The sequence below is a fragment of the Heterocephalus glaber genome, unplaced genomic scaffold (assembly GCF_053883595.1).
Source record: "Heterocephalus glaber isolate CG9 unplaced genomic scaffold, H.glaber_assembly_v1.0 deba00001743, whole genome shotgun sequence".
NCBI lineage: Eukaryota > Metazoa > Chordata > Mammalia > Rodentia > Bathyergidae > Heterocephalus > Heterocephalus glaber.
In genome coordinates this window covers 419,443-436,260 of record NW_028258449.1, presented here as the reverse complement: position 1 = coordinate 436,260, position 16,818 = coordinate 419,443, and the positions used below count along the sequence as shown (strand labels likewise).

General features: G+C 61.2%; 1 protein-coding gene across 2 annotated transcripts in view; it reads left to right on the top strand.

Annotated features, from left to right (window-relative positions):
• The window catches only part of LOC101710340 (aldehyde oxidase 2-like), a 49,732-nt gene that overhangs the window by 8,719 nt on the left and 24,195 nt on the right, over positions 1-16,818 (top strand). Inside the window, exons 9-24 of one of the 2 annotated variants that reach the window (XM_087200376.1) lie at positions 219-363; positions 876-1,055; positions 1,160-1,252; positions 5,058-5,209; positions 5,987-6,080; positions 7,128-7,237; positions 7,955-8,139; positions 8,490-8,682; positions 10,148-10,240; positions 10,508-10,677; positions 11,129-11,243; positions 11,400-11,522; positions 13,631-13,727; positions 14,046-14,170; positions 14,655-14,788; positions 15,956-16,043. In XM_087200376.1, coding sequence (XP_087056502.1) covers positions 219-363; positions 876-1,055; positions 1,160-1,252; positions 5,058-5,209; positions 5,987-6,080; positions 7,128-7,237; positions 7,955-8,139; positions 8,490-8,682; positions 10,148-10,240; positions 10,508-10,677; positions 11,129-11,243; positions 11,400-11,522; positions 13,631-13,727; positions 14,046-14,170; positions 14,655-14,788; positions 15,956-16,043 — 2,097 coding nt within the window. The remainder of the gene's footprint in view (positions 1-218; positions 364-875; positions 1,056-1,159; positions 1,253-5,057; positions 5,210-5,986; positions 6,081-7,127; positions 7,238-7,954; positions 8,140-8,489; positions 8,683-10,147; positions 10,241-10,507; positions 10,678-11,128; positions 11,244-11,399; positions 11,523-13,630; positions 13,728-14,045; positions 14,171-14,654; positions 14,789-15,955; positions 16,044-16,818) is intronic. The other variant, XM_013068106.3, reaches the window with a different exon arrangement.

Sequence of the window (16,818 nt, the reverse complement as noted above, 5' to 3'; positions counted from 1 at the left end):
TCTTGGAGGGGCCCAAGCCCTGGCCAGACACGAGTGTGGGTTTCGAAGGGCACCTGGCCACAGCGGCCAGTGTGGGTGCATAATTGGGATTTCAGGGCCAGGGATGAGCTTGTGCCAAGACTCCGTGTTCCCCTGGCACAGTCCTGGGACCCTGACCTGGCCTGTGTGCCTCCCCGGGACACCCCTCACTCACGCACACGCTTGTCATTTGTGCCCAGCGCATGGCGGAGAGCCCGGAACGACGCACGCTGACCTTCTGCGGGGACAGAGTCACCTGGGTCTCCCCCGGGACACTGCAGGAGCTCTTGGAGCTACGGGCACGACACCCTGACGCCCCACTGGTCCTGGGCAACACGGCCCTGGGTGAGTGTGACCCCAGCCGCCATTCTCTCTCTGTGGCCCAGGACAGTGATGGGGTCCTGACAGCGGAGCAGGCGGCCTCCAGGGGTGGATGCACAGGTGCCCGTCGTAGGCAGGTGACCTTCGAAGTGCGGCTGTAAGACCAGAGGAGTCTTAGTCACTCCGTTTATCTTGCCCCTTTTTACTTTGTTTTCATTAAATATTGAGTAGATATAATTTTATTTAAATGTATACGGACATATTCTCAATACAATGCACACCCAGTAGCCTCCCAGACCCATTTTAAGAACTCAAACTTCAGCCAGGCACGGTGGCAAAACCCTGGAGTTCCAGCGCTCTGGGAGGCCAAGGCAGGAGGATCACAAGTTCGAGCCCACCCTGGGCAGCTCAGTGACTGAGTGAGACCCTGTCTCCAAAAACAGAGAATAAAAAGGGGCCGGGCCTGTAGCTCCAAGTGAAAGCCCCGTGTTCACTCCTCAGTACCAGAAAAGCCCAAACCTTCAAATTTCACCTAGAGCTTGGAGGCCCCACGGACGCTCCCAAACCACACTCCCTCTCCTCCGCGGGCCTCGGCCTCGTCCTTAATTCTGTGGCTGCACCGCAGCTGCGCCCGGAACAGGCATGCGCCGGCCACCGGCAGCCTCTGCTCCGCCTCCCGGGCCCCTGGAGCCCCGCGGCCGCCCTGCCGCCTCCAGGTGCACTCTCGCGACCTCTTCGCGTTCTGCGCCTGAACGTTCCGGGGAAATCTTCGGGACAAGGAGGCCTTCCCCGCCTTGACCGCCCGTTGTGTGCTCCGCAGGCCCCGCCGCGAGGCCCCACGGCGGCGTCCACCCGGTGCTGCTCTCGCCCGCCCGGGTCCCGGAGCTGAGCGCCGCGGCCGACACGAGCGCCGGTGAGTGCAGGCGCCCGGGGCCCGGGACGCCCCCTGCCGGACAGCCCCGGCGGCGCGCGGCTCCAGGCTGCCCACCCAGGAGCGGGCGCAGGCCCGAGGCCCAGGGCCCCCCGGTGTCCCCGCGGGCGCGGGCGTGGCCCGTGCTCTGGCCTCGGTCGCGAGGTCGGATGCACCGCGGGCCTCAGCCAGAGCGCGGCGGCCACGCCGGGGTGGCGCTGGCCCCAGCGGGGTGCACCGGAGGCCTGCCCAGGGCGCCTCACCCTCTGCTGCAGCCAGTCTCGCAGCGCCGCGCGGCCCTCTGCCCAAGGGGCCCCAAAGCCAGGCGCAAGCGCATCCCTCACTCGACAGAGGAGAAACCGACTAGGCGCAGGAGCAGGCGGGGCCGGCCGGCTGGGTGCAGGGAGCCACAGGGCCGGGCCGGCCGCCTCCACTGCCCAAGGCACGCAGGCTGCTGGGCGTAGTCCTGCCACACGTGTGTGCACACATGCACAGAGATACACAGACATGTGCATGCAGATACAGACACATGCAACAAACATGGAGATACATGCACACCGACAGATACACACGTGCACACAGAGATATACATACACACGTACACAGTGCAGACAGACACACAAGAGACACATGCACATAGACACACATGCACACGCACGCACACACGGACACACCCACCCCCGAGAGTCCGCCCTCAGCCTGGGGTCTGGAGCCAGGCTGTCCCCAGCACTCTTCAGGAGCAGCTTCCTGTTTCAGCTTCATGTCCACGCGGACGCCTGTGCAAACTTCGCATGCCCTCCCACAGAACCGACACGCGAGGCTGGGACCCTCCCCGCCAGAATCAGGGTCTGCTTCTCCAGAAAAGCACTGTGGCTGTCCTGGTCTGGGAACTCCAGTGAAACCCTCCGACACGTTCTTTTTCTCATTTTCAGCAGCGTATTTTTCAGCGCTCAGTAAACGCGCTCCTCGTGGGGACTCGCTCCTTCTCCCCTCTCTCTGCACCCCGCCCCTTCCCACCCTCTCAGAGAATCAACTCTGGCTCATTGATGCTTTGCGCTGGGGCTTTGGGTCTCAACGTCATTAAGCTCCAATCTGATATTCCTAACTCCGCTCCTCTTACTTCAGGTTTGGATTGTTCTCTTTCGAGGACCTCGAAGTGCACAGTCAGTTATTCATTGAGGGCTGCTGCATTCTCTTTACGTGGGCACTCACAGCTCTGCGCGTCCCTCTCACCATGGCTCTGGTTGTGTCCTGTAGGGTGTGTTGTGCTGTGTAGCCACCGTCCTTTGATTCTAGGAACGTCTTTCTTCCTTGATTTCTTCTGTGACCACCGACTATTGGATAGCGTGTTCGTTCATCTCCATGGGTTTGCGTACTGTCTGTGATTTACTGCTGTTGATTTCTAGCTCCATTCCCCTGTGATCTGATGACATGCAGGGGACTGCTTCAGTTCTTTTGTGTTCATTGCAGGAACTTCATGACCTAAGATGTGGTATGTTCTGGAAAGAGTTGTGTGTGGTGCTGAGAAAAATGTATGTCCTGTTGCTAGAGGAAGCACTCTGGATATCTAAGGCCACTTGCTCCATGCTGTGGTTTAACTCTGACATTTCTTTGATTTTTTTTTTTTTTTTTGGTCTAGTTGACCTATCTGTGATAGTGGGGTATCAAAGTCCCTGCCGGGATTGTATTGGTGTCGATCTGTCCCTTTAAATCCAGAAGTGTTTTGTGAAGCTGGGTGCCCTGATATTCGCTCCATAGATGTTTATGATTGTTGCCTCTTCCTGTTGACCTGTCTCCTTTGCCCATACATAGTGGCTGTCTTTGTCTCTTCTGGTCAGTTTTAGCTTGAAGTCTGCTTCGTCTGAACATAAGGTAGCTGCTCCTGCTTGCTTTCAGGCTCCAGAAACCCCTCTGAGGCCCAAGTGGAGCTAAATCCTGTTCACCCCAGTGGAGTGAAGCTAGGATTCCCGACCAGAGATGGACTACACCATAAGTGGAACTGCAGTGAGCAAAGGGGGGTGGCAAAATGCAGGAGGGAAACCGCCAAACAAACACCCCAAAATGGCTTGTGAGGACTCAGGACAGAGCAGCCCTAGGGCTGGACGGCCCCACCCCCCTGCATCACAGAGAGGCCAAGTGTGGTCTGTGGAGCTCTGACCTTCATAATTACTCTGAGGAGACCCTGTGTTTGGCTTCCTCTTACCAGGAAGGCTCTGGGCCTCTCCTTGGGGAGAGGAATTGAATGGCATGGAACAGCATGGATTCCCCAGGCTCCTCAGAGACAGGGCCAGGGTTTGGGGCTGCTTGTTTTGTTCGTGGTCTGGGGATGGAATCCCAGTCCTCAAGCGTGCCAGGCAAGTGCTCGACCACAGAGCCACATCCCCGGCTGTGTTTTACTTTTTATTTTTCTAAAATAGGATCTCACCAAACTGTGCCTTGCCTCAAACTTGCCATCCTCCTGCCTCAGCGTCCTAGGTAGCTGAGGGTAAAGGCATGGGTCACTATGACTGGCAAGGCCAGGGATCTTGCAGAAGTTGAAAACTGGGTCCCCGGAGAGCCCGTGGTGACCAGAAAGCAGCCGGCTTCCCTGGCAGGTGAGGGCGGTGGACAGTGTGCCAGACCCCTCCACAAGCACCTTCCAAGAGCCCGAAGCTGCAGAGCCGGGACAGAAGCAGAAGGGGGAGCTGAGGATTTAATGAGTGCAGTGGAGGATGGAGCAGCCTTGTCTAGAAAAGGGCTGGGATCCAGGGCCGGGGTGCTGCAGGGGCAGAAGCAGGGGTGCTGTGCTAAATCCATTTCCAAAACAACCACAGCACTGAGGAGGGAAACAGTCTCCAAAGTCAACCAACAGCAGAACTCAAATCCTGACCTGAGCCCTGATGGGCAGAACACTGTAGCTCCGCCCGGCCCACTGGGGCTGAGGGACCAAACTCCCCAGGAAGGAAGCACTGGTTTCTTTTTGTTTTGGTTTTGGTACCAGGGATCAAACTCGGAACCTTGCACTTGCGAGGCAGGTGGCGGACTGAGCTAAATCCCCAGCCCCTGGAAGCACTTGCTTTTACAGGGTGACTTAGCCATCCCTGATGTTTGGGTGACCACTTCATTTTTTTGTTTATTCTCTTTTGTATTTTGAGACAGGGTCTCGCTATGTAGCCCGGGCTGGCCTTGGAATCACTGTGCAGCCCAGGCTGGTCTCAAACTCACACAATCCTCCTGCCTCAGCCCCCTGAGTGCTGGGATTACAGGCGTGCACCACCATGCCCAGCTCCCACTTTACCTCTGAAGATTGATTTGAACCTTTCACTTCCTTCTGAAGAGAAACCTTGGGGTTGAGGCTAGCACCCTCCAGTCCTCACACACATGGGCAAAACTGGGGCCAAAGGCTGAGTTACCCCTGCCGCTTTGCGAGCACACCCCATCCTACCCACTCCCCACTGCTCCCCTTCCCTACCAGGCACCCCCCTCACAGACAGCCGGTGGCTGGGCAGCGATGCCTCTCCCCTGCGCCGCTGCCCTTGGTCAGGCTGAGCCCCTCAGTCACGTGGCAGTGTGGTCGGCAGAGAGCCGGGACCCCAGGAGGACCCCGCCTGCCTGTTGCTCTGTCATCCTCCTCTCCACTCCTCTCAGGTGGCCCAGCTCCTTCCCCAGCTTGAGGATCCCCTGGGAGCCCCCCGGGTAGCCCCGAGCCCAGGGACCCAGGGGTGGACGCGGTGCCCTCCCAAGTCCTCCCGCGTCCTCTCAAGCCCCGAACGCCCAGGATGGCTGCTGCTGCACACAGACAGTGTCCCCAGCAGAGCCCCCTCCCCAGGCCTGACCATCGGTGCTGGCTGCAGCCTGGCCCAGGTGCAGGACATCCTGGCCAAGAGCATCGCCAAGCTCCCCGGGGAGAAGACTCGGACACTCCAAGCCCTCGCCAGGGCCCTGCGCAGCCTGGCGGGCCAGCAGATCCGGAACCTGGCGGTATGTCCATCGCGCCCAGCCTGGCTCAGGGCCCAGACCTCACAGGCTGCTGGGTGTGCAGAGTTGCTGCCAGGCCTCAGCAGGCTGAAGCAGGAGCGTTTAAAATTAGCAAATGTCACCAAATGAAGTAGAGTGGCTCAGCAGCCACACAGGTGAGAAAAGGATCCCTCGATTCTATGCATTTCCTGATGAGCTTTTTGAAGCCCTGACTTAGGCTCAGTCTCCACGAACAGAGGTGTAGCGTCTCAGCAAGGAGAGGCTCCCCTACTGTACTGCGTAGCTGCAGCAGGGGAACGGTTGACAGACTGAAGGTGGGCAGCACACGCTGACTCTGCACCCTACGAGGTGCCTTAGGAAGCCATGAGCGGACCTGCTGCTTGGACAGTGCTCTCCAGGGACCCACAAGTCCCGTCCTGGGTCAGGGGCTCCACAGTGGGGACAGCGGCACTGTGACAGGGCGGCCCCGGGAGGCCAAATGCAGCTGGGGTGGGTGGGGAGGGGCTGTTCTCACAGGTGGGGCCCTGGTCTCTCAGGCTCCAGTGGGCAGTCACTGCGGAGGAGGACAGGAGGGCAGGAGCCAGGGACTGGGAGACAGGGCTGGCTCCTCCCTGTGTGGGCAGGAGGTTCCGGATCCCACCTCACAGTGGCCGTGTCGAATCCCTGGGGACCCAGACACGGTGGCGTACGGGGTCTGTGCTGTCGGTGAGGCCGGACCCAGGGAAGACGGCACTGGCGCCCCAGACGCCTTGTGCCCTAGCAGAGCTTCTCTGGCCTCAGTCCTTAGGGGGCCACGTCATGAGCCAGCACAGCTATTCCGACCTGAACCCCATCCTCGCTGTGGGCCGGGCGGCCCTCAACCTTCGGTCAGAAGGTGAGCACTTGAAAATGCACGTGCCCTGTGGCCTGGCTCCTCTTTAGTTCCCATCTTGTTTTGTTCATCTGAGTCTCTTTTGCTGTGCTTTGATCTGGCACATGTTGGGGGACCACTGAGCTGCAGGCTTGGGGCCCTCATCCTAACCCTGTAACCATGGACACCAATGTCCTCAGCTGGACAGGCCTGCAGGGACGACCCACACTGCAGGTGTGAGCCCAGCACCTGTCCCCTGCTGGCCGGTTGAGGGCGCATCCCCTTCTCCATACTGCACATCTGGGCTGAGTCCCACAAGGGACAGGCCTGTGCGGCCCGGACCACTGTGGGGACCAAGACACGAGGCAGAGGGGCAGGGCTCACCCAAGGCGCCCTCCGCCACAGGGCACAGGGCACAGGGGCAGGAAGGCTCCCCAGGACCACACCGGCAGCCCCCGACACCAGGGTGGAAGCCAGGGGCTCCGGGCGCAGGCTCTGAGGGTGGTGCAGTCCCTGACGGGCGCCTCCTGGGCTGCTCGCTGCCTTTGGCCGCAGTCCCTGCTCCCGGGGCCAGGAGAGCACCTCTCCCAGCAGGTGGGAGGAGGTGCACCCCGACCCTGGGTCCCCACCCGGCATGACACCCATACTCCCAGCCCAGCTCCTGGAGCCGAGTGGGCACCATTCTGGCTGCGGCCGCCCTGGGGCCCTGCTCAGAGCCTCTCCACACCCCAGGCACAGCTCTGCTCACAGGGCCCGGGCTCCAGGATCTGGGGGCTTGGCTTTAAAGGTGTCAGTGTCCCCGCTAAGAGGGTGAGGGTCCGAGCGGGGCCCAGGGCAGAGAGACCTGTCATCTGCATTACGCCCGAGCTTGGTGCCCCCCTAGGGTCCTGGTCAGTCCCCCAGGTCGGCTCTGCAGGAAGACGAGGCCCACGCCTGCAGCCTGTGGGCAAAGGGCTGCACTTTGGGGCCTCGGCCTCAGGCCAGAGTCCGGAGCAGACCCGCACGCCCTGGCGGGAGGGGAAGACTGGGCTCCTTGGGGGGCCGATCGTGACTGCAGATGCCATCTCACAGGGGGCGAGAGGGTGATCCCCCTGGACGAGAACTTCCTGGCGGGGGTGGCAAGCGCCGGCCTGCGGCCCGGGGAGATCGTGGAGTCCGTGCACATCCCCCACACCCGGAAGGTTTGAAGCCCGGGCCCTTTCAGTTTTCCCCTCTCCTATAGAGTCCGGTCAGCTTTAGGGGAGAGCCCTGTCTGCCTCATGGACAGCCACTCCGGGTGCGGGGGCTGCTGGGGGCTGCGGGGCGCCCTGCTTCCATGCCCCTGCCTGGCCCGGTTTCTGTCCCCCACACCCTGCCACCCCCAGCCGTCATCAGAAAGCCTCTCCCCGAGGCTGTGCCTGAGTCCCAGATGGGCTTTGCGGGCACACGCGTGAACACACACGCGTGCACACAGACAGAGCAACCTGAGGCCGGCGGCTCTGCACGGAGCAGGTCCCGTGAAGTCGCACTAAAGCTCCTCCGGCTCAGCTCTCCAGAGCACGTCTGGACGGAGCAAGACGAGGCCGAACCCGGCACACCTGAGCCGGGGGCCCAGCTCCGCCCGCCCAGGCGCCCTTGTCCACTGTGGAGAGCTCAGTCTGGCCCCTTTCGGGCTTGCAAAGGGAGCCGTGCGGTTCCTAGGAACCCAGAGCGAGGCCCCTCTCGGCTTCGAAGCCCTGCAGCACCTCCCTGCTCTGCTCTGCTCCAGGAAGGCCCCGGGGCAGCACCTGCACGGAGCTCCTGGGGGTGTCGGCCAGGACGGTCGCTTCCTATCGGCCGGGAGGGAGCCAGGCACCCTGGGGCTGCGCCAGCTGCGCCCTGCGTCTGCCCGTCGTCAGGCGGTGGCTTTGTCTCCACAGTGGGAATTCGTGTCCGGCTTCCGGCAGGCCCAGGCCCCGAAGAACGCCGTGCCGCACGTGAGCGCCGGCCTGCGCGTGCTGTTCAAGGAGGGCACGGACGCCATCGAGGACCTGAGCATCGCCTACGGCGGGGTGGGCGCCACCACAGTCATGGCGCCACGGTCCTGCCAGCAGCTCCTGGGCAGGCGAGCACCGAGCCGCGGGGGCCACGCGGGCTTGGGGGACGTGGGGTGTGGCTGCAGGCCAGGTGGAGACCCGCTGCGGAGCCCGCCCGTTCCCTCCTGGTGACTGGATGTCGCCAGCCGGGCTCCTCCGCAAGGTGGCACCCAGCCTGCGTACGTGGCGCGCGCGCGCGCGCGGTGACGCTGGCGCCTGGTCTGTCTGGGCAGCTCTGCACCCGCGGTTTGTACCTCCGCGGAGCGGTCTGGGTCCCGCTCTCCTGGGCCCTGGTTGTGGCCCCTGGGCTCCCGTCTTGGTCTAGCGGCTGCCGCGGGCCCCAGCGCCCTTTGAGCAGCTCTCCGCCCCCACCTTCCAGGCACTGGACGGAGGTGACGCTGGACGAGGCCTGCAGGCTGGTGCTGGGCGAGGTCGTCGTCCCCGGCTCGATCCCCGGCGGCCGGGCAGAGTTCAGGAGGACCCTGCTGGTCAGCTTCCTTTTCAGGTTCTACCTGCAGGTTCTGCATGAGCTGAGGACACGCTGGTTTCCCGGGCCCCCGAGCGCCCTGAGCGTGAGTGTGCAGCGCTTCCTAGCGCAGTCCGGGTTCAGGGGTAGTCCGGGGCTGAGACGTTCTGCGCACGCCACTCTCCCGGCTTTGGGGGTCTGCTGACAAACTTTGGGGTTCCCTACAGTGTAGGAGCTTCACCCCATCTCTGCCTTCAATACCCCACCTTACCGTGCCTCCAGTTGTCCCCTTCTTAAGCCCCCAGGCAACTCCCAAGAACCTCATTTTACCTACATTGTCTCTGTGGTAAAACCCTCCCTGTGGGGTGCAGTGGCACATGCCTGTAACCCCAGTTACACAGAAGGCTGAGGCAGGAGAGTTGCAAGTTTGAGACCCTACCTGAAAATAAAAAATAAGAAGGCTGAAGGTGTAGCTCAGTGGTAGAGCACCCTAGGTCCAGTCCTTAGTACAGGGGAAGAGAGGGCAGAAGTCCCCCTCTGAGGTCCCAAGTTAGGGCAGCTTACACACCTGGGAACACCCCACAATCCCAAACCTCTGGCTACACCAGCTGTGAGCCCCAGACTCCCCGGGCCTTCGACAGTCATCCTGGGGGGCCCTGGGTCACCTGTCACCTGTCCTAGTCCGGCTGCAGATGGCTGCTCTGCTCACTCCCCACACTGAACACGCACTTCTGGCCCTAGATGCAGGCCTTTCTTTAACCACCACTGTGTTGAAGCATAGTTTACACCCATTGAATGCACATCATCTGCACACAGGGCAGGCGGCGCTTAGCCTGCCTGGGAACCTCGGCCAAGGGAACTGGTCCCGGCCGTGTCACTGCCCACTGTCGGCAGCCACGTATCCAGTGACACGTAAAATAAAGTTTTATTTCCCAGAATGACCAACACCGAGCTATGTTCTAGGATACCTGTACTCAAGTCTCCTTCTGTATTTCCTGACAGTGAGCTTCTGGAGTAAGCTCGGCAAAGCAGAGCACCAGCTGTCCCTCTCCCCCTCCCAGCAGCGCTTCAGTGGTCACAGCTCACCTACCCTGCCCCGTCCTCAGCCGCCATCCCCTGTCCTGAAACTTCTGGCCGTCCTGGGCTGGGACGGGGACAGCCACGTGTCAGCAACTCCGGTGACTGCCCAGCCTGCCGCTCTCCAGGAGGGCGGGGCCCAGACAGCAATGGGGTTAGCCCTTTGGTGGACAGTGGATGACGACCCTCCACACACATACAGAACACGTGTGCACACAAGCACACACACACGTACAGAACACATACATGAGCACGCACAAGTGCACACCCACACCCTGACTCCCCAGCTGGCCTCTGCCTCCACAGTGACAGCGGCAGACTCCCCCAGTCCTTCCGGGTCCCCACGTGCAGAGAAGGCTGGGGAGGGGCCCCATAACATGGCTCCTGCAGGCAGTGAGGACCGTGGTTCCCCAGACACACGAGCCAAGTCTTTTTCCCCAAGGCAGCCCAGCCAGGGCACTGACCACTTCTCCCCCTGCTGAATGCTCCCTCAGGACAGCTGCTGGTGTCCGAAGCTCCCAGACCAGTTCCTCAGTGCGCTGGAGGACTTCCCAGTCACCGTGCCCCGGGGCTTGCAGACATACCAGGTCAGCGGGTTTCCGTCCCCGGGCCAGGAGTGGACCAGGGACCTCTCAGCCACTGAACAAAGGGCCCGAGGCACCTCCAGTGGAGACGGTGGAGCCCCTTCCCTGCCTCCCCAGTGTGCCAGAAGGCTGGGCCTCCTAGGTGTCAGAACAGCTGGAAGGACAGCTCATGCCGTCACACGCACGCTCTGGAGGGGCCATCCAGCCAGGAGGGCTGGGGCTGGCCAGGCCCCCGGGAGACCACCTCCTGAGCACCTGTGTTCCCCACAGAGTGTGGACCCTCAGCAGCCGTCCCAAGACCCGGTGGGCCGCCCCATCATGCACCTGTCCGGCCTGAAGCATGCCACGGGGGAGGCTGTGTTCTGTGACGACCTCCCCAGGCTGGACAGAGAGCTGTGCATGGCCCTGGTGACAAGCACCAGGCCTCACGCAAAGATCGTGTAAGTATTCGGAGGGCTTCAGAGCCCGGGAGGCGTCCCGGCTCCTCCAGGGCTGCACCCCCTCCCCCTGCAGCGTCCTGAGCCTGAGGACACTGGGAGGTAAGGGTCGTGGACGTGGTGCTGAGGGGAGGGGAGTAACTGGAGATGACACTGAGCCACAAGCACAGCTGTGGCCCGGGGCCTCCCTTCGACCCTCAGAGAACCCTGCCTGGCTGGGGAGCCGTGGGGGCGGGGCTGGCCGAGAGCTCTGGCCAGACAGTGACGTGCTCACCGCACTGCCAGACCTCCGTCTCCCAGGGACTCCCTGCGTCCACTGTCTGCCCTGCACCAGCTCGGGGCCCTGGCCACACCCAGCCATTGCTGGCTCCTCAGGCGCCATCTCCACTGCTGCTTCTCCCTCTTGGGCCCCGGACCCCTGGCTGCTGCTTCCTCAGCCTCTTCCTGTGCCCAGGTCAGTGGACCCGTCCAAGGCCCTCGGGCTCCCCGAGGTGGTCAGTGTGATAACAGCCGAGGACATCCCAGGCACCAACGGCACTGAGGGCGACAGGCTGCTGGCTGTGGATGAGGTGTGTACAAGCCAGGCCTTCCCGGCGACTCCATGGGGACGTGCAGCAGGCGCCCCAGTCCACTGGCACTGCCTCCTGTCCCACAACGTCCGAGTCCCCAGCCAGGGCGAGGCTGGGCCGTGCCTGTGCCCCCAGCGTCCCGTGCATGGCCCTCAGGTGCTGTGTGTGGGCCAGGTCATCTGTGCCGTGGTAGCAGAGACAGACGTGCAGGCGAAGCGAGCAGCTGAAGAGGTCAGGGTCACCTACGAGGACCTGCAGCCCGTCATCTTCAGCATCCAGGTGTGCGGGCTGGCCACTCCCTCCAGCGGCTGCAGAGCCGAGCGCCCCCAGGTCGGCCTCTCCAGCAGGGCCAGGTGGGAGCCACTTCTCCCTTGGTGCTGGTTTGTGTCTCTGGAAGATCTTAGCTCTGTGACTTGCGGTTGCCTTTGGCTTGAAGCCCCAGGGAAATAAACACACAGAGGAGGTCTCTCTCTCCTTCCCGAAGTCTAGATGCTGTCGGCCCGGGGCTCATGCAGTGTCTCGGTCAGTGTGGTGCTGCTCCACAGAACCCCGAGGTGGGGCGATTTATAAGAACCCAGACCTACCCCTCGTGGGTTGGGAGTCCAGGAAATCCAAGGTAGAAGCGCGGCATGTGGGGCACCATCGTCCCTGCATTGCCCCTGAGGAAGCCAAGGGTGTGCACGTTCCTGCCAGCCACGCTCTCCTGACGACAAACCCACCCAGCATCCTCGGCATGGGCCCGTCCCTCACACAGGAGCCCTCTCTGCACTGCCTTCACACACACTTCAGAGCCGCCCCCAACCACAGGGGGTGCGTTCTGCAGAAAAGGGATGGCATGAGTCTCTCAGGGTGGAATTTATGGTTTGGGTCTGGCATCCCCGGAAGCTGTGAGTGATCACAGATGGGGTCCACAGCTGCCACACTGTGAGGACTGTCTGTGAGGCTGGAAGAGGCGGCCACTGGCGGCGTGGCTTGGCTGCCTGTATTCCTGCCCAGCTCCGCCCCCGGCTCTGCCCCACACCAGCCAGGAGCAGCCCTGCTCTGCCCAGCCCTCCTGCAGCCCTCTGCCCTGCCATGGACCCAGCCACTCTGGACCAGAGCCTCCACAAACTGTGAGCTGAATGAGGCCCTCCTCCCTCAAGGCGCAGGTGCTGTGTGCCAGAGGCAGAGAAAGCGGTGTAGACACGGCGTGCAGTTCTGGGTGTCGGGACCCAGCCTCTGTCTGGCCGATTCTGCATCATGCGTGGTTCCCAGGTCACAACTTGGGCCACAGTTATAGGGAAGGGGACATTACCAGGACCTCTGCTGTGTGTCCTGGTCTTCGAGCCACCACAGCACAAGGTGAATTCAAGGACAGACAGAAACGAGACTTAGAGTGGAGAGGCTGAGTCTCGGGTCCTGGTCAGCGCTGCTAATGGCAGCAAACACAAGGCCCCCGAGCACATCCAGTGTTTATTGACTACAGTCGTGGGAGGAATAGGCAGCAGGGGAGCTTAGAAGGCACCTAGTGAGACGCTGCCGAACACCTGGCACAACGGCGCCAGGCCAGGCTGTCAGGGAATCGGCACTGCTGATCTTGCTTGGATGGAACAGACCTGTACTGGGACCGGGTGCAATGAGAAGCAACCCATCGGGTCCGTGAGAAGCCATGATCCAGGGGAAAGGGTTTTAATTGGGGTCACGCCAACCTCAGCTGCACTAACTCAGCAGCGCCCTGCACTTCACAGACCAGGGCCTGGGTCTCCGTCCAGCCATCGAGGGAGGGGCTGTGCTTGCCCAGTCCGCTTCTGACACGCGCATTGAGTCACATAGAGCTTCGGTCTGAGTCCCGATGTAAAACAACACAGCTGAATTATAGACAGCAAGCAGCAGGTGCCTCTCATGGCCCGCTAGTACCGGGCAGGGATGTCTGCTTCACATAGTGACGATGTCTCAGGCACTTCCTGTCACCGAGACAAAACACCCAACACCACGGCCCAGGGATTTAGCTCAGTGGTTCCTCTGCCTGCCCCACAAGCACAAGGACCCCAGTTCAATCCCCCGTACCAAAAAAATCCCAAAAAAACAAAACACCCAGCACCACAGCTGAAAGAGGTTTATTTTGGCTCACGGTTTTCAGAAGACTCCGTCCGTGGTTGGCTCCAGGGCAGAAAGCAGCACAGCAGAGGGGCCTCACCCCAGGGCCACAGGAAGCAGAGGGGGAAAGGACCCGACCTTTTCTCATTGGCCTTTCCCTAGCCCTCCCTGGGGCTCTCTGCAATCTAGAAGACTCTCCCTCTAGCCTTCAGTGCTCCCCTGCCCGCTCCAGACCGTGACGTGGGGGAGTCTGAAACTTTGCTAGAACAAACCTCCCATGGTGAAACTGGCTTGTCCTCCCCATTACGCAGGATGCCATAAAGCACAGCTCCTTCCTGTGCCCTGAGAAGAAGCTGGAACAGGGAAGCATTGAGGAGGCGTTTGCAAAAGTGGACCAAGTCCTGGAAGGTGAGCACCTTGGGGCCTTCACGGACTGAAGCCACCACGAGCATGTCAGCCCTGCACTCAGGGTCTGGCCACATCTACCGCTCTTCTGCTTGTGCGTGCACAAGTGTGTGTGTTCATGCGTGCTTGTGTTTGGGAGTGAAGGGAGCCGCGGAACAAAGACCCTGGTGAGTCTGGGGCAGGGCAGGAGCAGAACCTTTCAGAGATGTGGTTTCTGACGCCGTCACCTGCAGGGCTCCTTGGAGGGGACACTTGTGGCCCCGAGCCCATGATGGTGGCTTCCAGCCCACAGCCCTGGGCCTTCCTGTGCTTGGCTCACAGGAGAGGTGCATGTCGGGGGTCAGGAGCACTTCTACATGGAGACGCAGAGGGTGCTTGTTGTTCCCAAGGCTGAGGACCGAGAGCTGGACATCTACGTGTCCACCCAGGACCCTGCCCACGTGCAGGTGAGCGAGCTCAGAGGACCACCCTCAGCCCCACTGGAGCTGTCTCACTGCAGAAATGCAGAGGAAAGCGCTGAGCGTGTGTAAGGCGGCCAGACCCCAGAGCCTTTTAATTTTTCCTGGTCTGGCCAAGTAATAAAAAGCAGCCTGGTCCCTTTGGATTTGAGCCAACTTCCTTCCGTCAGGCTTGGGCTCAACTCGGGCCGGGCGCTGTGCTGTGCTCTCTTGCGCTTGTCATCTTTGAGGACGAGGACGCATTTCCAGGCAGCTCCTCGCCTTGCAGCACCTTCCGCTGCCGGCCGCCGCCCGGCCTGAGTCTGAGCTGCACACGGATCCTCCTTTGTCGCCCGCCGGGATTCGGGCCCAGGCGTTAGGCGGGGAGTCGTCCCGCAGCCGCCCCTGTGAGCCGCTTTCTGCCGGCAGAGCCGCTGGGGAGACAGAACGCGCTGCCTCCACTCACGAGCCTTCCCTGACCTCACTTTCCCAGAAAACAGCGGCCTCGACCCTGAACGTCCCGCTCAGCCGGGTCACCTGCCACGTGAAGCGCGTGGGCGGAGGCTTCGGGGGCAAGGTGGGGAGGCCAGCCACGCTCGGGGCCATCGCCGCGGTGGGCGCAGTCAAGTGAGTCGCGGGGCCAGTGCGCCCACGGCCTCGGCCGCAGCACCAGAGCGACACTGCCGTCGCTGCTCGTCGGGGATCGTGGGCGCCGACGCCCACCCCTGCCCGCGCTGCCAGCCCTTCCGCAAGTCACGCTGAGATGCCACGGCGAACACGCCGAGACCCATCAGTAGAAAGCGCTGCCGTGTCCCTCGCACCCGGCACTCGGGGGAGGGAGCTGTGGCCCGCCGGCCGGCTGCCCAGGGAGAGAAGGCCCCAGCTCGGGCCCTGCACAGCCAGCGAGGCGCGCCCCATCCAGGAAGGGCCCCGGCTTCCGGCACGCGCGCCCGGGCACTGGCCTCACTGTCACTCGGCCGCCTGCTGCGGGTTCTCTCAGGCCCCGGGCGCTGCCTCCTTGGGGAGCCCAGCGGGGCTCAGAGCCATCTGCTCAACCCCGGGACCCGGGTGGGGCTCAGACGCGGCCTCACCTGGAGTCCCGCCCAGAGCCAGGGCCGCCCACTGCCGCCGCCTCTGTGCACTGAACCCGCTGGGGTCTACTTCACCCCAAGCCTGGGACTGACAGCCCTGAGCGACCGGAGCATTGTCCCCACCTCAGAATCGGGGCCCGGATGCTCCGCCTCCGTGGCAGACGCTTGCCCTGGTGCTTGGCCCCCAGCACCAACAAACAAGTACACTTTTAAAGGCATGAAAGATGGCTGGGGTGAGCTCAGTGGCAGAGCACCTGCCTAGCAAGGGGGGGGGGGGGAGGCAGCCCCCATCCCCGCCGAGCAGAGCACTGCGTGCACTCCCTTCGCGTCTCACCCTCGCCTCCTCCTAGCCAGTGGGGTGAGCTCAGCGGCTGGACCTGGCGGAGGTGGAGCAGGCGCCACCGCGGCCTGAGAGGTCTCCAGCTGCTGAGTCTCACACACACACACACACACACACACACACACACACACACTCTCTCTCTCCACCCCAACCCTGCGCCTCGCCCCGCCTGGTGCAGGGTGACCGCGTAGGGGAGTGGGCAGGTGGGCTGCGGGGCAGGAGGCTGGGCTGCGGCTGCTGCGGGTGGCCGGGTAATGGGCGGGGCGCGTGTGAGCGGGGGCAGATCGCCCCACAGTGGCGTGGCAGACGGGTGGTGGCCTACGGAGAGGGTCAGAGAGTCTGGCTAAGACTTGTCTTCTTTAGAACTGGCCGTCCTGTTCGTCTCGTCCTTGATCGTGAAGAGGATATGTTAATAACTGGGGGAAGGCACCCACTATTCGGAAAATATAAAGTGAGTATTAAGATAAAGGTATTACAGCCGGGTGTGGTGGCGCATGCCTGTGATTCCACCGTTAGGGAGGCTGAGGCAGGGGGATTACCACTAGTTCGAGGCCAGCCTGGGCCACATAGTGAGTTCAAGATCAGCCTGAACTATGCAGCAAGACCCTGTTTCAAAAAGGTAAAAAAAATTATTAAAGTACTTCATCTTATTTCAGTGGCTTTACCCTTTTCCATTATTTTGATTTTGTTAAATTCTAAAAGCATGGTAGCACCTCAAATATTAAATAAAGATGCTGTGTGTTAGAATATTCATAACATTTTATGATAAACTTTTAATCTAGTATATAATCATGCAAATGTTTACTGATGAAAATTCAAATTGAAGTAATAATAAAAGCACTGCTCAAAGGCATGAGGATTTAAATTACTGGTTCCTCAAAGACAAAAAAACTAAAAGAATTTACATTGTCATACCAAAATTTCTCCACTAGAAAATTTTTTTTTTTGAGATGCTCTCACTATGTAGCCCCGGCTGGTCTTCAACCCACAGCGATCCTCCTGCCTCAGACCCCCCAGTGCTGGAATCACAGGCGTGCACCACCAAACTCAGCCCTAAAAATATTATTTAGTAGTACAGATGTTTGGAAATAATACTACCACTTACTGCAAATCACTTTTTTTTTTTGGTACCGGGGATCGAACTCGGGTCCTTGTGCTTGTGGGGCAGGCGGCAGAATCACTGAGCTAAATCCCTGGCCCTGCAAATCACTTTTTATAAAATTTCC